General features: G+C 55.2%; 1 protein-coding gene across 8 annotated transcripts; it reads right to left on the reverse strand.

Annotated features, from left to right (window-relative positions):
• Positions 1 to 625: 625 nt before the first annotated feature.
• Positions 626 to 18,627, reverse strand: BCAN (brevican). 8 transcript variants are annotated; one of them, XM_082412393.1, is made up of 15 exons: positions 18,451 to 18,624; positions 14,850 to 14,946; positions 14,231 to 14,322; positions 13,150 to 13,524; positions 12,676 to 12,850; positions 12,263 to 12,390; positions 11,479 to 11,772; positions 9,269 to 9,502; positions 8,061 to 8,708; positions 4,456 to 4,563; positions 3,311 to 3,469; positions 2,611 to 2,693; positions 2,102 to 2,246; positions 1,441 to 1,631; positions 626 to 1,110 (listed from the first exon to the last, which is right to left on the reverse strand). In XM_082412393.1, exons 3-15 carry the CDS (start codon positions 14,319 to 14,321, stop codon positions 1,003 to 1,005), a joined length of 2,739 nt encoding a protein of 912 aa, XP_082268519.1. In that variant the 5' UTR covers position 14,322; positions 14,850 to 14,946; positions 18,451 to 18,624; the 3' UTR covers positions 626 to 1,002. The 8 variants fall into 8 exon arrangements, 7 of the variants coding, with proteins under 7 accessions (XP_082268519.1, XP_082268522.1, XP_082268518.1 ...); XM_082412396.1 differs by having other exon boundaries at positions 8,061 to 8,666; positions 18,447 to 18,624; XM_082412392.1 differs by having other exon boundaries at positions 18,447 to 18,624.
• Between the last annotated feature and the right edge of the window lie 4,905 nt (positions 18,628 to 23,532).

The following is a 23,532-nucleotide window of genomic DNA, read 5'->3' on the forward strand; positions in this document are numbered from 1 at the left end:
GGTATCCTGGGACTCCTCCCGTTCGGCTCCACTCACGCACGCGCACACGGCACTCTCAGGCTGACGCGCCTGCAGCCGCAGCGCCCTCTGCTGACCACAGCCTATGGGCCTCACAGGTCGTTCCCCAGATCCCTGCCCGCAGCCGGGCTGGGGGGTCTCTCCGCTGCCCTTGTTTCCTTGTTCCTGCATCTCTGCTTCTTCTGCTGAAAGTAAGCCTTCTTGAAGCCTAACCCTCTGCGTTCCCTTCACCCTCACACCCCCTGGGAGAATCCCCCTCTGGAACCTCGGAATGGGGACACCAAAGCACCCACCTCTCTGCCTTCCTCTCTGGGCCCTCAGCCCCTCTTCCTCCCCAGACTGAACTTCTCCAGGTCTGCTTGACTGGATACTCTGGGCACTCCACCTTCTTCCAAATATCCTTACGCTGTTCCCCAACCCCCGTGGGCTTATTCATTCCATAAATACTTACTGGGCAGCTATTCTGTGCCAGACACTCTTATATCAGGCACTGACATCTTGAGGACTTCTCTGACCTTCAGAAGCTAATAAACACAGAAGGTCTATTTATCCTGTGAGGCCCGGCCCAACTCCACTTTTCTCTCTCACACACACAGAGGCATCAAACTTGTTTGGGCTCAAATGCAGCTTTATTTCCTGCTGGTTTTACAGGTACTCCATCCTGCGAACCCATTCTCTTGGAAAACCGAGAATGAGTGGGCACAGTGCCCCCCAGGGGAATGAGAGGACAGGATGGCTGGCAAGGAGAGGGCAGTTGAGGCACTTAGGGACCTACTCAAGGCCCTGAGGGAAAAACCTGATGCCCAGGATAGGGGTGAGAGAGCCTAAGGCAGGACTGGAGCTACCCAGGTATTTCACAGAAGCCCCTCAGGCACTATCACCTGGACTTCAGCTCCACCCCTCTCGTTGTCACTCCCTGTGATGGGAAAAGCATGGGTTCGAGGGAGGGTTGGGGGCAGAGGGCAGTGTTGGCGGCCTTGACCCTTAGGGACCTGGAGCTGGATTGGGAGGGGGGGTCAACCGTGCCTTCCAGCTCCCCAGGAGCCTCCTCTGACGTCCTTCTGGGGCTTTTACTGGGCGCAGAGCTCGAGCCTGGGAAAGACACACACACTCACCCTCCACCCTTGGGCTCCTCCTCCTTCTCTGTCTTCTCAGAGCCTGCCCTCTGGTGTTCTTGCTCCTTAACCTCTGACCTCATCAAAACACTTTCGCTGGCTCAGCCCTTAAGAGCCCAGAGTGTGGCTGCATATTCTCAGACAGCAGCACTGAAGGGGACCCCGGAGCATTCAGCCCACCTCCTCTTTGCCCCAGAGAGGGGTAGTGATAACTCCAAGATTACACAGCCAGTGATGGACAGAGCTAGGACTGGATCCCAGGGTTGTGTCGCCTAGTGCCCCCCACCTGCCTCCTCCTGGCACTCACAGGCCTGCGGGGCACACAGGAGATCTGGGGGGGCTCCCAGCGACCATTCTCCTGGCAGCGGATCAGTGGTAGGTTGCGCTGGGCCAGCCCCTCCCGGCACCGGTAACGAAGCACTGTGTCTACTTCATAGCGCAGCCGTGGACGGCCAAATACTCGAGCCAGGGGCAGCTCTGGTGGGGGGCCACAGGACACTGCAGGGGGGACACAGTCAGGAACTGGGAGCCGGGCTCTGGGGGTAACAGTTCCCAGAATTGGGATGAAGGAGGAGAGGAGTAGGCCATAACCTGACACACAAAAAGAGTAGGGGTTCCAGGGACTTCCCTGGTGGCACAGTGGTTGGGACTCTGAGCTCCCAATGCAGGGGGCCCAGGTTCGATCCCTGGTCAGGGAACTAGATCCCTCATGCATGCTGCAACTAAGAGATCGCATGCCACAACTAAGGAGCCCACCAGCCGCAACTAAGACCCGGCGCGACCAAATAAATAAATAAATAATAAAGAGTAGGGGTTCCAAATGGACCCGTCTAATTGTTATCCCGCCCATGCCCACGGCCTGGGACACATTTCTGATTTCTCTGTGTAGCTTTGCACCCTCCTTCTGCATACACATCAGTTCCAGGATTCTCTAGCCCCCACCCCTCCTCCCCCTCGCCTGCCCTCACCCAGCCCCATCTTGCAGGTGTAGGACAGGTGGTAGTTGCAGGGCACATCACTCCATTGTCCCTGATCGTGCCACACCATAACCACGCAGTTCTCTCCGGACAGGAAGTAGCTGTCTGGCTGCCCAGGGTTCCAGTTCTCATAGAGCTGGGAGGGTGGGGGGAGGATGGAGGAGGTGGTGAGGAGCTCCAGCCCCAGGAGCACTGGGAGGAATGGACCTGGAGGATCTGAGGAGAAGGAGGTGGGGGAGGGGCACCAGGAGAGGGAAGGCTAGAGGGATGGGGAGTAGGGGACCCAGAAGGAGAAAGAAGATGTCAGGGGCTTTGGGGGGAAGGATAATGGGAACCAGAAGAGAAGAGAAGGGGACACAAGGAATGAAGGAGGGCCAGGAAGAGGGAAAGGTAAGGGGCCAGTAAAAGGAGAGGGAGGGATGGGGGTTATTGGGGGTAGAGGGCAGAAATGCTTCGAAGAAGCGACCTAGACAGCGTGAGGGATGGCCGGAACCTCTCACCAGGGGGACGCCATCTGACCACAGGAAATCGCCTTCGATGGTCCTGTCATTGAGCCCGATCCACTGGTACTCCCGGTATCGATCTGGGGAAGAACCGCAGGGGAGACGAAGGCGTGCAGTAAGCTTTGCTGCCAGCAGATGGCGGCCATTCCCTGTCATCGGGCTGTCTGTGGGTGCTCGCGGGGGGAAGTCCTTCCCGCAACCCCAAATCCGCGCTTCCCGGTATCCTTATCCCTCCAACCTCTGCACAAGGGCGGGATGGAAGGCAGGGGCGTGGTGGGTGAGGGAAGAAGAAAAATATCACCAAGGCTAGAAAAGGGAAACTCTGGGAAAAGTAAAAACTTTCAGCAAGGTCAGAGTCGGGGAGAGTAGACGGAGGCAGGAGAGCCAGGGAGGTGGGGAGCGACTAAAGATAAGCCCCCAAGCAACCGCCAGGCTGATGCAGGTGTATTTCCTGAGCGAATCTCAGCCCTCCCCTGCCTGAAGCCCCACTACCCACGTGTGGAGTGGGAAGGAGGGAAGGAGGAAGGAAAAGTGAATGAATGAATGAATGAATGAGGTAAACCAAGTAATGAGTACCTGAATTAATGTATAAGGGAGTTAATTAACACACTCATTAATTGATTGATTGATGAGTGAGTGAATGTGTGAGTGAGAGAACAGGTGACGAGGGTCGCCTCCCGCCCTGTCCCCAGCCCACTGTTGATGAAGTCCTGTTCCTCCGGCGTGCTGATGCTGGCCAGGTGCGCGCCGTACATCCGGCACTTGTTCTCCGCCTCCTCCCAGCTCCTTCGTGTAGAAAAGTGCTTGTAGCAGGCGCCCTGGAAGGCGTCCCAGCCGGGGCTGCAGAAGCGGAGGCCTAGGACACAGAAGGGCAGGCAGCTTAGGCGGGAGGACCCCGAAACTCTGAGAGGCTGGGTCCCCAGACAGGGACTGGGCTCCTCCCACCACCTCAGACTGAGGGGGCGGGACTAAGTGTAGGAGGGCGGTGCCAAAGAGAGAGTAGAGATGGAGCGGCTAGGAGCTGGAGGGGCCCTGGTTGGAGGGGGGCCTTGATGCCTTCCTTCTCTTGAGCGACAGAGACCAGGGTGAGGCTGGAGTCCCGGCCTGGGTCTCTGCAATCCTCCATCCTAAAGAAGAGCTGAACCCTCCTCTCTTCCCAGGAGAACGGAAACTGACAAGTACTGACTGCCTGCCAAATTCCAGGAGCATAGACTCCCTAAGAGAGTCATTTTTGATTCCACTTAACAGATGAGTAAATTGAGGGGAGGGCTCAGAGAAGTTATGTGATTTGTCTAAAATGGGGATTCTTGGGCTTCCCTGGTGGCACAGTGGTTGAGAATCTGCCTGCCAATGCAGGGGACGCGGGTTCGAGCCCTGGTCTGGGAAGATCCCACATACCGCGGAGCAACTAGGCCCGTGAGCCACAATTACTGAGCCTGCGCATCTGGAGCCTGTGCTCCGCAACAAGAGAGGCCGCGATAATGAGAGGCCCGTGCACCGTTATGAAGAGTGACCCCCACTTGCCACAACTAGAGAAAGCCCTCGCACAGAAACGAAGACCCAACACAGCCATAAATAAATAAATAATTAAAAAATAAATAAAAATAAAATAAAATGGGAATTCTTCTCCCACGCTTCCACTGCAGGAGGCCCAGGTTCAATCCCTGGTCAGGGAACTAAGATCCTGCAACCTGCGCCGGTGCATTCAACAACAACAACAAATGGAGATTCATTAATGGCAAGGCCAAAACCAGTGTCCCGTCCCACCCCCCTGGAACTAGCACGTTGTGGCAGGGTCTAGGCTTCGGCTCTCCCCCCACCGCAGCCCCTCAGCACACTCACCAACATCGCACAGGTCCCCCCCATAGCCAGGCAAACATAGGCAGCGGACCCCCTCCTCCTCCTCCGAGCACGTCCCACCATTATGGCAGGGGCTGGGGACACAGTAACCTGAGAGGGAGAGAGGAGTGAGGTGGGGGGCCAGGGGAGCACAGCTTTGCAGCACAGGGTTCAGGGGTCCCAGCCCTGATGCCCTTGTCCTGGGGGCTATCACAGCACCCTAAATGTTCTCCCTGGAGCCTGCCTCTGGTCACAGCCCAGACCTGAGTTCTGGGTTTTTCCCTCCTCACTGCCCCCCGCTTCAGCACTGGCTCGGCCCAGTGCTGGTCATTGTCATGCCCACCAGTGTGGACCATGTCTAACAGGGGCCGAGAGGAGTGTCCAGGAAGGCCTTCAGGGCCTAAGGGGAAGGATACTGGGCTGTCAGTCATGCGTCCTGGACTCTTACCTAGCTCCTGGATCTGCTGGGTAACATTGAGCCAGTCACTTTACCTCTCTAGGCCTAGAGTTTAGTCCCCCACCCCTTGTCATTGTGCCAGGTCCTAGCACAGTTCTGTGTAGTCTAGGTGGGCTGGGTGGAACTGAAGGAGAGGAGAGTCACCATAGCAACAGTGAGGTGTGGCCTGCCATTTACTGCTTCTGGGACCTGATACTGTGGTGGTCTAGGAGGGAGCTAACCATTCCTCCTGCTGTCCACTGGGCAGAGCCAGGCCCAGAAGCTGTTAGTGAAGATCCAATGCACTTCCCTCACTCTATGCCCTACTCCCTCGCCCCCCCTAACCCATCCCAGGAATGGAGCTGCAGCAGCTCCCACTGTCCTGTAGCACTGGCTCCACACACTCTCTCAACATCATCCAACCTCTTTGCCTCCCCTTCTTTTCTCCCAGGACTCTCCCCCCCTTACCAGGCTCCCCTTTCCCCCTCCACTTGGGGCCTCCTGCGGGTTCCCCAGCCTAGAAACTCCTTCAGTCCATTTTGTTCCTTCCTTCTGGCCCCTTCTCCTCCAGGCAGTCTTCTTGGACTAACACACTACTCTGAAGGCCTGCAATCTGTTGTCTAGATCCAGCTCCGTCTGGCTAGGCCATCTGCCTTCTCTTCTGGACTCTCTCTCACGATCTTGGGTGGCTGCCCTTAGACTGGGCCTAGGTGCTGAAGGGGCTGTCAGATTCTACTCCTTTCTGATCCGGATGACCCGGAGATGATGGCCCCACAGACTGACAGAGCAGGTCAGGGTTCTCAGCCCAGCCCTGGGCAGGACCCCTCAGACCAAGCCATCCACTCCTAGCAGCCAAGGCCCATGCCCACAGTGCTTTACTCTGGCCCAAGATCCCACTGCCTGGTGGGGATCAGAGCAGAGGTGGGGGGAGGAGAAGCTGGAGGTGATTCAAAGAATTTTGCTGGGATGACCTAGCTGTTTTGGGTAAAATGAATCAGCTGTTCCAACACCACTCCTACTGTCATCACCCCTTCTGCCAATAGTTTCTTTCAAGCTGGTACTGCTACCTCCTAGGGCAAAGCAAGGAGGGGCAGTGTTTTATTTAACCCTTTAAGGACCAGATCCTTCAGAGCATAGGAGTCCTGAACCCCCTTCCTTTCCTCACACTTTCCTGCTCCTCCCGTGATCCTCTCTGCTCCTCTCTGTCCAACCCCCTAACCCTGGGGGCCAAAGACTCTCAAACTTGGTCCCTGGGGCCGTACCCAAGCCATAGGTCCCTCCCCCTGGCTGTGGGTGGCAGAACCTGAACCAGGATGGTGGGGGGCGGGTGTTGGCGGTGAAGGAACTCCTCTTGAGACTTTCTGGTCTTCCACCTGCCCCCTTTTGGATCAACTACTATACACAATCATAAGGTTCTTCCTTCCTTACTGCTGCAATAGCAGGCTGGAGGACCTCTCACTCATCCCCCCGGTGGGGTAACTAAGACACCGCAGATACTTCCAATGGTGCTCCTCTCCCACCAAAGCCCCTCCTCACCCCGCAGCGCTGAACTCCTAGGCCAGCTGGGCCGGGAGCCAGTAGTTGAAATGAGTGAGCCTAGGTGTGATGCAGAGCCCCCTAGCCCACCCTGGGCCATCTAGGAGAATGGTCCTGGGACTAGGAGGGTCCCAGCCTTCTCCAGAGACCTCCATTTGGAAGCTCAACCTTCACTAAATAGATAGGGCTTCTTTCTCTCAGACCCCAGAACCTAACTCCCCATTCCCCCTCCCTCCACACGCTCCATCCTCCCCTCCTGATTTGTTTCTTCTCCAGCAATAGGAACTTTGAGATCCTTTGGGTTCAGGAAGGGTGAAATAGTAGGTAAAGGTGGTCATTAGTGCAGGAGTTAGTGGAGGAGGGGGAGGCCATGGGCAGTGGGATGAAAGCGAGATACTATTCCCCTGCTGATATGTGGGGGAGGGGAACAGGGCCTTGGGGCACCTGGATGCCAGGGAATGGCCTCCATGCTAAGAGGGACTTTCTCTGTCAGTCCTCTGTATGTGTGGCTCTACATGGGAGCCATCAAGATGGATCAGAAATGAATACAAAGGGACACGTGTACACACACACACACACACACACACACACACGCACACACACACACTCTGGGCTGCAGAGGTTTCTCTCCAGGAGTGAGGGACTTCAACTCTCAGCACTCCCGCAGACTGACAGACAAAGACTTCTCTGGGGTAAAGTGTACAGTCAGATTTGGGATCTCAGCAGTCAGGAGGGCGGAGACAGGCCTGAGGAGAGGACAAGGGAACAGCAGGGGCTGTTATACTGCTAGGACAGGAAAGGGTGCAGGCTGAAGATGGAAAAGGAAGAGGCACAAAGACACACAAAGACCCAGGGGAGAAAGAGAGAGACAGAGAGACACAGAGAGAGAGATGGCACCAAAAGAACCATCAAAGAGCTACCCAGGACACAACTACATGGAATGAAAGGGGCAAACAGCTGGGGGTGGAGACAGAGGGTGCCAGAGTTTTGGTTATAAAGCGGTTTAATAGAGATTTATTTCCAAGGCTTGTTTCCATGAAACAGTCTAAAAAAGTACTTCACAGAAGTAGTTGCTTAAGGCTCTGTGGGGATAGGGCTCTCCTAGACCCCAAAGGTTGAGGGGTGGGCATGGGATCCCAGGCTTCCCTGATACCAGTGGGAGGCAGCTGAAGGGAGGTGGCACACAGGAGGGGGAGGGAGCAGTGGAGGATGGGCCTGGGCCTTGAAGAGTGCACAAGGCAAGGAGGGCACCCACTGAACAGGCATGAGGGTCCTCTGTGGGGCCAGTGAGATGTGCGTCACAGGTAGAGAGCCGAGGGTAGGAAAAAGTTCCAGGTGTTTGGTGGTAGGGCTGGGGGTCACAGTGTGGATTTCAGAAACAGGGATAGGGTCACAGGGTGGGGGTCATGGAGTTGGGGGTTACAGGGTGAGGACTCAGAGAGCTGGAACGGAAGTCACAAGGTGGGGTATCCAAGGTTGGAAGCCCACAGGTAGAGGTGGGTAGGAGAATGAAGGCAAAGGACAAGAGAGTCTGGGGCAATGGTGGGTTAAAGGACTATAGGTCAGGTGATCCACAGCTGCAGGGGGAGAAAGAGGAGGAGGATAAAGAGGGAGGTTGAGCCTTGGGCAAAGTTACCTGATGAGGGGGCCACGGCCACTCCACCATGGCTGGCACTGTCAGTGGGCAGCACCGGCTGGGCATGCACTGAAGTCCCTGCTGGGACAGTTCTTCCAGAATTCTCTTCAGAAGGGGTCTCCAGATCCCTGGTACCCTCAGGGACCCGTGTGGCTGGAAGCAGGGAAGGGGCATCCTCGGAGCTCCCTGTCTCCTCACTCTCTCCTTGAGGGACCCCAGACAGCTCAGGACCCCCAGTCTCCTCCCCTCTCTCTCTTGCCCCAACCGGAGTGGAAGGTGATGGGGATGCCAGGTTCCCCTCCCTGGGAGTGGGCAGGGTCTCAGTGGGTGGTCCAAGGACCGTTGGAGGCCTGGGAGCCTCTGGCTCTCCGTAGGGAGGTGGTGATGCATCAGGCTGCAGGACTGCCCTCACTGGTGGGGATGCCTGGGAGAGTGACTCCTCTGGAGCCAGCTCAGTGGGGAGAGGGGCCTCTGGGTCCAAGCTGCTGAGCTCACTGGGCCAGGCCCACAGGGCCTCGTCCTCCACCTCCTCCTCTTCGTCTTCCTCTTCTTTCTCTTCTTCATCCTGGTATTTCTCTTCTTCCTCCAACACCTTGCCTTCCTCTTCTGAGGACCCCAGGGGAGGTACAATGGATTGGGTTTCAAATTCTAGGCAAAGCACAGATGATTCAGCACCTGGGACAGCACCCACCAGAGGACAGGAAGAAGGAAGGGGAAGGGGAGAAAGGCGGGGCTGGGGAGGGTGAGCCCTCGGGGGGAGGGAAGAGCCTGCCCTGGGGAGGAATTTTGCGCCACACCAGAAGAGTTTCAACTGGAGCTGCAATAGTGAGGCAACAGTTGCGGAGGCTCTATGAGCTGTCATTAGCCCAGGAAAACCTGGTGGTTGCATCTACCTCTCCCAGTCTGTTAAAATTCTCTGTTTATTTTGGGTAGGTGAGGGGGAGGAGAGACCAAAGAAAGGAGATCCCTCCTTCCCAGAGGGCAGCTCCTTAGTCCAAGCATCTCCAGACCCAGCTATTTGGGAGTGGGATTTGCTGGAAAGGCAAAGGTTGGGAGAGGAACAGGAGAGGCGCCTTGCACAACTGTGCTGCTGAGAGAGGACAGGGCAGAATCATGGCAGCGACAACCCCGGCCTCAACCTGGGCTTGCCCCTTCTGCCCCAACTTCTCCCAGGTGCGGACATCCCCAGGATAAGAGATTTGAGTTACCTAGGAGGGTCCTAGGGGCCTCTGCTGGGTCTTCTGGAGTGGAGCTGCCACCTGCTCCATCCTCCATAATGGGAATGGAGTAGATGGCTCCCCGGGACTCGCTCTCCACAGCTTCCTGAGGCAGCTGCAGTTCCTCCAGGGTCTCTGTCACTGTGACAATGGCTTCCAGTGCATCAGAGGCCAGGTCAGAGGCTGGGTTGGAGGCCTCAGGGATGGCAGAGGGCTGGGCAGAGTCTGTGGCAGGAGGAAAGTGTCAAGGGGAGGTTAAAGCGGTGGCTCCGCCCTCACAGGCCTGCATGTGAGGGTTCTGGGTTAGACTCAGAGACCACGGAATTCTCTTAATTCTCTCTCATCTTCGCTATGGCGCACCCGTGGGGCCCAGGGTGCACCCCGGGGCTTCCTCACTCATTCCGCAAGCTTTAATCAAGTGCCCGCTATGTGTCATGCCGAGCTTTCTCCTGGGCACTGGGGATACAGTGCAGAGCAAAACAGCAAGCTTCCTGCCCTCAAGGGAATTTATATTCTAGATACAGACAAACAAATAAACATATAATGTTACCATGTAAAGAACAATTAAGTTTAGTAAGGAGATGGGAAGTACCACTTCAGATAGAATGGTAAAGGAAGGCTCAGGAGATAGGTCATCCCTTGAGTAAGGAGATGGAGGCAGAAGGATGGACAGAATGGCCTCAGCACCTTGGGACCCTGGGTTTAGGGTAAGGTGTGAGGGATCCCAGTCATCCTAAGACTCTAGAAATGGAAGGGGACAGGCTGCCATCACCACAGGAGAGCTGAAGGGTAGAGTACAGGAAGGACATTCAACCGTCACCACCTGATGATCTCGGTGTTGGGGCAAAAGGGCAAGTGGCCACCCCATCCTTCCAGGATCTGCTCTCTTCAAATAACCAGAGTTTTAGAATGAATTACCTTGTCCCGGGGGAAGGGAACCAAGAGCAGAAAACCAGTGAAGCAAAGGTGGAATTGGGCTAAGAAAAGCCCTGAGGGCCATCTGTGTTCAGCCAGACAAGACAGGACAGCACATCCTGCCTTCGTCACCTGCTTCAGTGAGCCTTGCTCATACCAGACAAGCAAACCTGTGCCCTTGCCTGCCTCTGCCCTCCACCTGCTCCCAACCATAGTCATCCTCTTCCTTCCCCTCTTCTCCTGATTCAGTTCCTCCTTCAATTTCTTTCCAGAACAGTGCTTGGGACATAATTATAATCAGTGCTAGAAGTGTTAGCTACTATTATTATAATTATTATCATCATCACCATTATCTGTGTTCAAGTAAGTCTTTCCAGATGGACCTGTCTTCCTGTGGACTTCCCTTCCCCATCCCTCCCAGCCTCAGGCCAAAGCCATCTGGAGATCTGTCCCAGGCGAAGTAATGCTTTTCTCTCAGTCTTTCCTTGTGCTGGGGGTGAAGCATTTCGTCTTTGGTCAGACTGGGGGCTCCCGTGGCAGAAACTGTGTCTTCCTCCTTCAGACTAAGGGCTTCTAGAAGGCTGTGTCTTCTCTTTCCAATTCTGCCTCCAACCCTTGTACCAGTACTGCAGGCTCACAGTTGGGGCAGGGATTCCAATACTCCATGGCAATGCCTCCCTGATTGTCAGTCATCCTTGGCCTGGGCCCTGTGCCTCTGGGGGTCGCAGGCACTGCCTCCCCTCCAGCTCCCAATGTAAGATGTGGGCAGGAAGCCATCTCTACACCCAGCTGTCTTTAAGAACCTGCTCCCTGTGGGAGGAATTATGTCTGTCCCTCAATATTTGGTGGTAAAAATCTGTTACCTTCAAGCTGAAGGTTCTGGAAACCCCTCTGAAGCGTATTTGGTTAACTGGAGCAGATCATTCATTGGATTCAGAGAATGTCAGTCATCTCTGGTCTGCTCATGAGCTGACCAGAGATGGAGACATATTTGGCAGCCCAATAAGGGAGAGGCAGCTTTGCAACAGGAAGAGACAAGGCAGGGACTACTGGTGTGGAGGCAGGTGAGGAGATGCAGCGAGGTGAGCCCTCCTTGAGGCCACACAGACCAAGTCAGAGGGCACAACCAGAATTAGAACCTTAAGTGACAAGCTGAGCACCACCCAAAGCTCCTTGAGGCAAATGGCAAAGACCCAAGAGAAACTGGTCGGGGCTGGGGTAAGAGCGTAGGCCTCGACTCTGTCTCCCTGAGGTTGGTCTCAGCCTCTGCAGGGAGGTGGGCTCACCTCGGAAGCAGTAGACATTGAAGCGGCTGTGCTTGTTGGGGAAGCCGGTCTGGTTGGGGAAGAGGAAGAGAGTCTTGACACCAGGGAGGCCCCCACCACAGCGCTGGCTGGGTGTGACGATGGGGTAGCGCACACTGCCATCAGCCAACCAGCCTGGGCTGCAGCGGTCCAGGCCACCATCCCAGGCTGCATACAGCTGGCCCGTGGTTGCAATCTTAGCACCCCGCTCCTGGCAGTACGCCCGTGCCTCCTCCAATGTCAGCTTGTCTGGAGGGGCCCCCAGGAAGAGCTCTCCTGGGGAGGAAGAAGAGGCTGGGTTACCAGGAAGGGAGCTCCTTCCACCCTGGGCTCCCACAGAGACTCTGGGCAAGCTTCTCTGGGCCTCAGTCTCCTCATCTGCGACATGCAGTCCATCACACTACTTTATAGGATCGAAGTCTTGATAGAAGCTTAGGATGGATAATATTGCTCGAGGGAACCTGGCCCAACTTCCTAATTCTGCCAAGAAGGAAACTGAGGCTCAGAGATACTAAAATGTAGAGAGATGCACAGCAGGTAACAGCAGAGTCAAACTCAGTCTCCTACCACCTGTCTGAGGCTTTGGCCATGAACTTGTCTATATGACAGTGTTTGGAGGGAGGGACACTGACTGTTTCCTTACCGCTGGCTGCCCACTTAAATATAGGCTGATAAGGGATGATAAGATCCAGCAGAGGCCCAGGAGGACCTATGGGCAGCACTGGAGAGGGGGCTCTTCCCCTGGGAACTCCCTACCCCCAATCACCATTTAGTTCTTCAGCATAACAGTAGACATCATAGAGGTCATCCGGGTCCACCACTCCATAGTTCCGGACCCCAGGGAAGCCATCCATGTCTCCATAACAGGCCTCTCGTGGAGTCTGGATGGGATACCTGGGGAAGGGGTACAAATGCCTTCACCAGGGAGCCATCCCATGGTGACCCTCCTGAATCACACTGCTTTTCAGTGCAGCCAATTGTCCTCCTAGCTCTGCAGAAATGCACACCTCCCACCAGGGCGGGGTCCTAACCCACCCTCCAAAGACCAGCTTCATCCGCCAGAGGCAGGGAGCCCTATATGGCCAGCCTGAGGCAGCAGTGGGCAGCCCCTGGCAGAACCAGAGGCCACAGCCCTCCTCAGAAACAGCTAGAAGCTCCTGGGCCCCAGCCCCAGCCCACCTCACGGTCTGGTCGGACAACCAGCCAGCATCACACTGTTCATAGCCCCCAAGATAGGCGGCATAGAGCTGCTCCGGAGTGGCGATTCGGGCTCCGATGCGGGCACAGGCCTCCTGGGCCCCAGCGAAGGAGAAAGCATAGCGGGCAGAGCCCTCCCGGTAGAGAAAGACGACCCCTGAGGGGCAGAGAGGATCCTGAGGCAGGATCACCCAGCACACTGACTTTCCCTTCCCCTCCTTGTCAATCCCCTGTATACAAAGGGTAAAGTCCAAATTGCGCCCACTCTACAGCATGAGGGGCTTCAGTTAGACTGTGGGTAGAACTTCCTCCACCTGAAGAGAGAAAGGAGGTAACAGAGGCCTGTAGCTACGCACTCCTTTTCCAACTCAGTCTGTGCCTTCTAGGTGTTTGCTTCCGCTTCAGACTGTGGGTTCCCCTCCCTCTCTCCGGGAACCTCCATCTCTGCCCTCTCACCTTTGACCTTGACCTCCACGGCGTCGCTGCTGTCGTCGATGCCGTGCTGGACCTCGCAGCGGTAGATACCCGAGTCGTTGGGCCGCAGCTCGCTCAGCACCAGGGAGACATCGGTGAGTGACGCCGGGTAGGCAGGCAGTGCCACGCGGAACCGGTAGGCCTCGCTCACCTTGACGCGTAGCCCCCGCGCCACTAGCACCTCGGCCTCCCGGCCGCCGGACAGGAAGGTCCACTTGACCCGGGGGGAGCCCTGCGCGGCCCGGCGGCTTGGCGGCGGCCGCAGGTAGTGAACGTGGCACGGGATGGTGAGGGCGCCGCCCAGCACGCCCTGCAGCGGCGCGTCACCCGCTATGCGCACGCGGAAAGCCCGGTCCTCTGTGGGCGGGCGGGGCCGGCTTGTACTTCGTGCTGTGGATCTGCCACGACCCGCCCCAGGGTTTCCAAGCCCCGCCCCAGGATCCCGACGCCCCGCCTTAGGATTCCCGGGCCTCGCCCGGGGGTTTTCGTAACCCCGCCCCCAGGAACCTGGGCTCGGGCTCCCTGAGTCCTGCAAACCCACCTCTAGGTCCCCCAGGCCCACCCCTCACGGTCTACAGACCGGTCCACAAAGTCTCCCAGTCAAATTCAACTCCAGAGTCTCCCAGTACCACCCCAGGATTCCTGGCCCCCACCCCAGGGTCTTCTAACCTCACTCCCTGGGTCCTGCAGCCTTGTCCTCAAAGTTTCCCAGTCTGTTCCCTTCGGTCACTTTCACGATTTCTCCCAATTCCACCTCTGTTCTGCCTCCCAGACCCATTCATCGTGCCCCAAGGGTCTCCCATCCTCCACCCTGGAGACTGGCAGCCATGCACCTAGTGTCCCTCCCCAGCCCTACTCCCAAGATTCCGCCACCCTACCAGCGGCCCACAAATCATCCCTTATTTTCAAGTGTCCCTGCCCTGATCCTCCCCCACAGTGCTCCCAATTCTGTCTCCTCCCTGGGTCCCTCAAGGCTGACAGAGGTTGGTTAGGGCTGAACAAGAGGCTCCTTCCTACCACAGGGGAGATGCAGGAGACAGTGACCCTGAATGGGGTTGCTTACCTGAGCTGTCTCCTTCCAGAGCATCAGCTAGGGCCGCAGGGACACAGGCCAGAGCCAGGGTTGCCAGCAGGGGCAGAGATGGTAGGGCCATGCTGCAGGATGAGGGAGGGAATGGAGGAGGAAAGATGGGGTTAGACCTCAGGATGGACTTCTGACTCCCTACCACGTCCACATGGGTCACACATATCCTGACTCCAGAAGCCCACTGCCCCCACCTCACTATTAATTAACACTGTTTCTGTCTCCCCTCAAGGGATTCTTATTTATTTATTTATGTTTGGCTGCATTGGGTCTTCATTGCTGCTTGTGGACTTTCTCTAGTTGTGGCGAGCGGGGGCTACTCTTGGTTGCGGTGCGCAGGCTTCTCATTGCAGTGGCCTCTCTTGTTGTGGAGCACAGCCTCTAGAGCGCAGGCTCAGTAGTTGTGGCGCACAGGCTTAGTTGTTCCGCAGCATGTGGGATCTTCCCAGACCGGGGCTTGAACCCGTGTCCCCTGCACTGGCAGGAGGATTCTTAACCACTGCGCCACCAGGGAAGTCCCCCCACCAAGGGATTCTTATTCAGAACCGAGACCTGGGTCCTCGTCAACTCACTGTGTGACTTAAGGCAAGTTCCTTACCCTCTTTAAGCCTTTGTTTTCTTACTTGTAAAGCAGCACCATTACTACCACCTCACAGGTTGTCATGAGGCTATGGGCTTTGAGAGTGCTTTTTATCCTAAAACAAAACAAGCAAACAAAAAAACCTGTACAAATGTATAGCACCCTGCACACAGTAAGAGCTCAATAAATGCTTACAGCATATAGCATGAATTGTGGGTGCTATTATGCTTGAGTCTCCTCTGCCCCTCCCAGTACCGGACTTCTTTGAACCTTCCTCCTCCCAACCTTTCCTTCCTGTCCCTTCCTCCCTGAGTACCATACCCACCTAGCCTCCTCTGGGAAGGCTTTCTAGACTTAACCCAGGCAATGAACAACATCTCTCCAGCCCAACCCCTCATTGAACTCCCCCCACTGCACCATTACTTATAAGGAAACTCTTCTCTTTACCCCCCAGCATCCTCCACCCCCTCATCCTTGGCTGCCTTCTCCCTCCTTCCTCCCAGCCTTTCCTTTCTGCCTGGCACGGGCTTTCCCACAGGATCTCCTGGCTCAGAAACCAGCTGGGACAAAGCCCCTGTCTCTGCCAGTCTGGCCTCCATCCAGCCTCTCCCTCCGCCCACCCCAGCCCCAGGCTGGGGGGGTGGGCTAAGGGGGGTGTGTGAGAATAAATGAAAGGGACCATTTCCCTCCTGCCCTTGGCTATCAGAAGCTCTGAGAGCTTGAACTATTCTTCTGAAGATCTCAAAGCTCTTACACTCTCATAATGGAGGGATGGGGGTGGGACATTGAGAAATGGGCCCAGAGAGGGATTGAACCTGAGTCCCCAGTGAAACCAAGTCAGGCACCAGGCCAGTATGCCCTCAGGAAGGAAGGCTGCAGAGCCAACGTCATCTTTAATGGTTGGCTTAGACTCAAATGAGCATGGAGAGCCAAGGCTGCCATGGAATAGGCCAATGGTACAGCAAGAGGGATGAAGGTTAGACTGCAGGCAAGGCTTCCTAGACATCAGGCTTATTCCTACTGTCTACTCATTCCCACTTCAGGCCCATTGTTCCACTTCCATCTTCCCTGACCACTCAGGCTCTGCCTTTGTACATGTCTGCCCTTTTCTGAGCCTGAGCTGATGGGAAATTTCCCTCTTCTCCCAGATCCTCTGAAGGATCCCAGATCCTCCTAAGGATGCCTCCCCACCACAGTAACATCCATTTCCCCCATTGTGGCTGGGCATCATTCCCTCAAGGTCAGAGGTGGGGGAGGAATGGCAGAAGCCAGATGCCCAGGGCCTCTCTTCGACCTTTGAGAGGGAGGGGGTTCTTGATGGGGCCCAATCAGAGGGTGTGAAACCAACTCTTGGCATGGGGGCACTTGAGAGGACTGCTTTCTGGGGTTGGAGTGGGGACCATTTGGCATGAACAGCCAGTGCCTGCCGAGTGCTTGGGAGACTGTTTGCCATGCATTTGAGCTGTGCCAGGTCCTAAGCCAGACCCCTTTCTGGCGCCTTCCCTCCCCTCGCCCTGGCTGGATCTGGAGCTACTCACAGCTCTCTGATGGGCGGCCCAGAAACCCATATAGTTGGAGCCACTCTGGGACCAACACCCTGGACCCTGCCTTTCACCTCTGTTATGTAAGTGGGGGAATGAAAGGAGAAAGTCTGAGTCTGATGAGGACCTGGATGCCCTGAATCATAGAGGGTATCCCACCCTCACCTCCTAGATTTGGAGTCACTGACCGGAGGGGCCAAGAGAGTGGGCCTGATTGTGTGGTTCTCACAGTCAGAGAGTTCTGCACACCTCCCAACCCCACACCAGTCACACCAAGCTTGGGCCTCAGCCCCTTCCTGGTATAGCTAGGAGTCCTGAGAAAACTCAGGCATCCCCTCCTCTGGTACCAGACTCAGACTCAAGGATCCAAGCCTTGGTCTCCATAGCACACACCCACCCACCTCCACTCCATCTTCTCATCCTCCAGAGCAGGACACACCACTTCATCTCTATCCTCAAGAGCTCAGCAGTCTTCCTGTCCCTTTCCCTGATGCCACACCATCCCTCTGCTACAGCCTCTGGATTTCTCCCCTTGTCTTGAGTTTCCCCAGCTGTTCAGGAAACTTCCCTCTTGTTACATTATCATTCCTGTCTGACCATGGATGTCTATCCCCTCACAGGCTTCAAAAACCCAGTGCACAGAGAATCAAGACCAAGCGCTGTGTGTGTGTGTGTGTGTGTGTGTGTACGCATGCATGCATGTGCGTGCACTTATGCACACAGGCCCAATGCCCACCATCTCTATGCTGAATGCCCACCAGCTGGCAGTTCAAGGTCGGCCCCATGGGAACTGAGCTCCAGCACTCAGCAGGGTGAGCAGGGATGCACACGAGGCCAGAGCTTCAGTCACAGCAGGAGGGAAGCTTTCAGCTATCCCCTTAGTGGCTGTGTGAAGGGCAACAGGAACCTACACAATATCAGTGAGGCCTTAGCAGGGGCTGCAGGAGTAATTGCGGTAACCATATAAATAGTCCTATTTATTGGAAGCACAACTAACAATATGATTAGCAACATCGCCAGCTGAGCTATTGTAACTCCTCCTAGTATAAAATCTGAAATGTGGATGATGCTGTTATCAACAGCAAAGTTAGCCATGACAACACAGGCACTGGTAATACTGGAAGTGGATCTATGGGTTAGGTCATTGTCCCTTGATCTCACTGGTATTATCTGGAATAGAAGTAATGCAGATATGAATGGTGCTAACAAAACTGATGGCAAATCTTGGTCCTGTTAGAACCAAGTGGGCAGAGCTATTCTGATAGGAAGGGGATATGGAAGTACCTGGGGGGAGGGGGGTTCCCGGCCCAACAGCAGGGCTAGGAAGGAAAGCAGGAGTGGTAACTGGAATTCCAGCTGACAGTTCCTGACCATCTACCTGAGCCAGGCCTCTTACTAAATGCTTCCCATGTACAACCTCAACTTTGAGAAAAATACTGATTAGGCATTACATCGATGAGGAATCCGAGGTTCAGGGAGGTGAACTAACTTGCCCAAGGTCACACAGCAAGTAAGTGGCAGAGTTGGGATTCCAGCTCCAGTCGGCGCCGGGACCACCCACAACAGCGGCTCCTGTTTGCTGTCCTGCGGGCTCCGGGAAGGTACCCCTAGGGTGGCCGGCCGCGGCTCCTCCCGCGGTGCTGCCTGCACGGTGGGTACAGAGTCGGGGGCTGACTCGAACCGCCGCCGCCCTGCCCAGGACAAGGTCGGAAATCTCGGGCGGTGGTGCTGGGTCTGGAGCCCGAAGCAGGGAAAACGCAAGGACCCAGAGGGGCGTTCCCATTAGCCCGCGGACTCAAGGGGGCTGCGGGTCAGGCTGCAAACAGCAATGGGGGTGCCAGCGGCAGAGTTGGGAGGCAGAGCTGGAGATGGCAGGACGGCAGCAGGGGCCGTAGGCGCTCCGGGCTGGCCGACAGCGGACCTCGCCGAGGTGTCAGGGGTCGGCGGGTTGGGTGCGCCGGAGCCACGCGAGGCAAGGCCTGAGGGGTCGGGGGTGCGGACCACAGGGCAGCCGGTGGTCGCTCCCTTCTCTCTCCCTCCCAGGTCTGGGCGGCTGGGATGCGTTCGCACTCACCTACCGGCGGGAGGCGGAGGACCGGGGTGGGAGTGCGGCACCGCGAAGTTTGCTGCCGCCTCCGGAGGTCTCCTCCGCGTCCACGGCTCGCTCCCGCAGCTGCAGCCGAGACTGCGGCGGGGACTGCGCGGACGCGAACAGAGGCTGGGCCCGCAGGACGCTCGAAAGAGGGCGCCGGGCGGCCGGGCGCCGCACAAAACCCCCTTTCTTTCGCCCCCGCCCCGCCCCGCCCTTCCTCGAGGCTTCCCCCGCCCTCGGGCTGGGAACGCGGGGGGCTCGGGAAGATCACGGGACCCGCTGCCTTCTCTGCGTCGGTTCCCGGCGGCGGCAGCCGCGAGAGCAAGGACGAGAGAAGTAGGACAGCGTCCTGGGGATGAGAAGCAGAAGACTTGGAGTAGGGAGGGAGGGAGGGCTCGCCGAGCTAGAGGATGATGTTGCAGCCGGAGGGATGGAAGTTAGACAGTCGGAAGGACTTCCCGTTGGTCAAGGGGAGAGGAGGAGGGACTCAGACAGTCGGGAAAAGGATGAAGGGAGAATGGGAGGGAGGCTTTGCTCCTGGAGAGATCACACGCACGTATAAATGGGGGAGGGAGTCTCTTTTTCGGAGGCAGGATGAGGTGCAAATGACCTTAGCCACCTCCCTGGAGGAAGCTCTGATTGGGTTTTGTCTTCTGTGGTGCTCCCACTCCCTGCACAGAGGAGGAGCTGACTTTGCAGCTGGAGGGATGGAGGTTAGGCAGCAGATTCATGGGTTAAGCAAAGCAAGGAACTCTCTAGACATGGAGGGGGGAATGTGGCACTGTGAACGGTCATTACTGGTCATGCAAACCAATGTGCAAAATGCAGTTGTTGCTGGGAGCCCAGAGGGCCCACTGGCCAGAGCTGTCGCTGATGAATGCACAGCCTGGTGCCAGGGGGTGGGCCTTGAGTGCTGCCCAGCCGCTGGGGACTCCTCAGAGCCCAGAATACCAATGACACCCCCCTCCACAGTTCCAGGGCCTCTGCTTGCCTCTTCTTTCCCAGGCTCTCTTTCCCTCTCCCTCCTCTCTCCTGGGATTCCAGGCAAAGGCCATGGCACAGACTGTGGGCAGGACAGCCAGACTCCTGGATTCTCTCCCCTGGATACCAGTGATGGCATCAAGGATAGCTTGTCAGGGGCTTTGATATACACAATCTCCAACAGCACCTCCGAAGTATACCAAGTAAAGTGGGGTGCCTGCAATGCAAATGCAGCCTCAAGGCAGGTCCATGTCTATCCATCTAGACTCACCCAAGTCCGTCTTGTATGGAAATTCTGGACTGCCCTCTAGTGGATGCCCCAACTGCCCCACTCACCACTGCCTAGGCTTCCACTCACAGTGCTGTGAACTTGGTTCCGAAGGACTCGAGACGCTCACACACACACACACAAAACAAACCAACCCTCCCCCCCAAACAAAAACCCTCCTCCCCAAATCCTTGAGGACCTAAAGGTAGAATTCTGGCCCCTCCGCACAGACCCATCTATTGGAGAGACGGGACATGAAGACCTGGGGGACGTGGGTGGTAAAGTCCCTCAGTAAGAGACATGCCCCAGGCAGGGATGCAAGACTGAAGGGGACAGAACAAGATGTCTGAGGAGTCTGGGGAGAAAGAGACCTCAGTTTATTCATTTCATTAAACAAATACTAACTGAATGTCTGCTATGGATCAGGCACTATTTTAGGCCTTGGGAATGCTGTCCCACGTTCCTTAGTGGGGGTGAGGGATCTGAGAATGCCTCTGGGGACAGATCTAGGCAACGCCTGGGCAGACCTAGGACCTCCCTTTGCTTTCCTCAGACCTTGCATCCCCGAGCTGAGAGACAGTCTCGGCATCGGCGCCTGCATCCAGCCTAACCCCCTCTTAGGCTTGTCTCTACATGGGCTCGATGGGGCTTGAGCCCAGCCAGGCAGAGCCATGCAACTGAGTGGCTGAAATTCAATCCCAGCGGTGGCTCACATGTAACCACGATTCTTGCCTCGGGGAAACCTGGCTGTGACCAGAAAAGACAGAGAAAGTGACTTTCCTCGCCACCTACCCGTGTGACTAGAAATGTGGGCACACATTTTGGTGCCCTGGAGGAATCCATCCTCCAGCAGCACCTGCGTCTGGACAAGGGCTGGTACCAGACAGTCTGTTCCAAGAGGCAGACCCCTGGTGGGAAACCAGACCTGGTGAGAGAACAGTGAACTGCTGCTGTGAAGATCTTGATGAGAACAGGACTCTGGAGTCATGCGCACTGAGGTCAAACTCCTGTCCTGCCATCTGCAGTGGCAAAACCTTGGGAAGGTCTTTGTTTCTCTGGAACGGTTTCTTCTGTACAACAGGCTGAAGAGTATCTGCTGCACTGGGTAACACGTACTGCACTTGGGCTAGGTAAGGGAGGCACGTGGCCCATGGCTTAGGCTCAGCCAAATCTAATTATTTTTTATTTTCTTTTTTTTTTAATTGAAGTAAAGTTGATTTACAATGTTGTGTTAGTTTCAGGTGTACAGCAACAAAATCTAATTCTTTTCCTTTAGTAGTCATACACACACACCCTAATCTGCACCAGATCTCTTGGCCAGGAGGTCAGTGGGCCACTCCCCTGTGAATGGGATAGAGTGCTCATTATTTGAGAGAGGAGTCCTTTCCCAAGGATTTCCCAGGGGAGGAAATGAGCACCTCCCCAAGACTTTCCAGTATTTCCAGCTGTGAAAATTCATACTGAAGTCTAACCTGCACTCGATCTGCCAATTTCTGATCAGGGACTTTCTTTACTTGCATCTTGACCCATGGCCATGTGACAATCTCCCCCACTCCCCATTTCTATCCTCTTTTTGAGAAGAGATGAGATCTAAGATCTTCCCCTCTAGGATTCAGAAAGGGATCCTCAGGGACTGGCTGAAGGCAAACAGGATCAATGGAAGCAGGAAGAATGAAAGTCAGATTTTAAGTAGAACTTCCTGCCCCAGTAACAGGAGGAGAATATCTCAGGTAACCTTAGGTATCTTCTGGATGAGGAAACTGAGACCCAAGTGGTGAAGTGACCGTCTAGGGTCACATGGCATGTAACTGACATGACCAAAAACCAGGTCTCCCGACTCCCAGACCCAGGTTCTTGCCAGGGCCCACAGCTGTCTCTCTCAGGGGAGAGAAAATGGGGGAGGTGGAGAGAAGAGAGAAGGAAGGAGGTGGGTCCAGCTCTCCTCTCCCTTCCATGTGCAACCCAGCTGGCTGTCTCCCAGCCTCCTGGGCCCTGGAGAATTTTCCAGTCTCTGCAGATGAGAACAATCTCCTACCCACTGCCCACCCCCAATATCCTCCATCCAAGACAAAGCTGAGGTCATGACCCAAGTTCAGGAAGCAGAATCAACCCTCCAAGTTCTAGCATCCCAACCCACCCTCCCACTGGACTCCCAATCACAGTGGCCCCTGGGAGAGCCTGTCTTTCCAGCTTCTTGAACACCTGCCTCCACTTTCCCAGGCTTGGGGGTGGGGGCCCAAGCAGCTTGATTGCTCTCTGAGGTCATGCACATCACACAGGCACCTGGATCCTATGCCATGGGGACGTGAGAGTGGGGCTGAAGAGGGGGGATGGACATGGTGCTGAAGGCTGGCACAGCTGTGTTTGGAGAATAGGGGCTTTGATAGCTTCTGAAAGGGGCCAGGAAGCTTGGGACCCCAGCCCAGGGGAGGGAGGGCCCAGGAATGGCTGGGTGTAGCTCTGAGGGCTCCTGCAGCTGACCATGGGCTGGGGGTGGGAGGGGAGTAGGGTGGTGGAGGGACAGTGGGGGGACCTACAGACTGACCAACATTGTGGGAGAGCCCCTGCTGCATGAGCAGGAGCCAACTGTCCCCCCTGACCTGACAGACCCTCGCTTTGAGGGCTGCAAACTCATGTGTTCAGAGAAGACCACCAGCCTGTTCCACAAAGAACAGCTGAAGGAACCGGAAGGCTCAACCCTGAGTACATCCAAATCTACTTCTTGAGAAAAAGTCTGTCCCATCTGCAGACTCCCTGCAGCCCTTCTCCCGCCCCCTGATGGGGAAAGACCGCTCACTTTTCTGTGATGCTGGGGCAGGTGCTCTCTGAGTCTCAGTTTCTTCACCTGTAAAATGGTAATAACACTTTATTTTATGGTTTTGATGTTGGAAGAATATAATTAAAGCAAAAAATTAAACTGGAAGGAATTAATTTTAGATTAATTTAAACAGAGGAAAAGTGATGCAATCCCTAAAATTTTAAAACAAAATGAAACTCATGCACCTAATTATATATGAAGTTGGAGGCAAAGCCACATAGAAGAATTTTCTTTCAAGTGATTATAAAACTCAGCATTTTGACTATAGAACTCTAAGAACAAAAAGAGCCATGGAGATATGTTACTCCTGGCATTATTATTTTGAAAAGGGCTATTTATGGTGATAAAGCAAATAAGTAATTATAGTAATGGTGTTAGGAACTAAGATTTTCAGTGTAAGAAAAGGAAAGTTAAGCAAAAACTGCTAATCTTAAATCTGCATTGGAAGTAGCAGCGTGAACTCATGATTTGCATATTTATCTTCTGTCTCCTGAAAAGGCTTAGAAGCAATGACAAACCAATAACAGTGACTACCACTTGTATCCAGATTGAGGTCTCTAAATAGTACTTTTCACTAAATGGAACTCTTTGGAGAGATTCCAGGTCTGGGGCAGGATAGTTTGTCATACTTGAGAATAAGGAAGTTATGAGACTTAGGTCGGGTTCATGTCAAAAGGACCCAGTAGCCAACTTGAGAAGACTCCCACTGGCCAAAGATGAAACAACATCAGCATTAAGATGAATAATGACTGGAAGAGATTGAAACATGCCAAATGGATAAAAAGTCCATGATTTCATAATGATACTAAAAAATAAGATCAATGGTCACCTCTGGACGTTGATAGGACATCAACTCACAATTTTGAAAATGCATGGGGTATATAGCAGGTCCTGTTGGTGTCCCTGTCCCTTGATAAGCCAAGGGCTGCTGACCTCCTGAGGATTAGTTTCTGATGTGGAGGCACACTTGGCCTAAGTGCATGGCAAGTCAGAATGCCCCT

This window comes from Balaenoptera physalus, assembly GCF_965194825.1.
Source record: "Balaenoptera physalus genome assembly, chromosome: 1".
Lineage (NCBI taxonomy): Eukaryota > Metazoa > Chordata > Mammalia > Artiodactyla > Balaenopteridae > Balaenoptera > Balaenoptera physalus.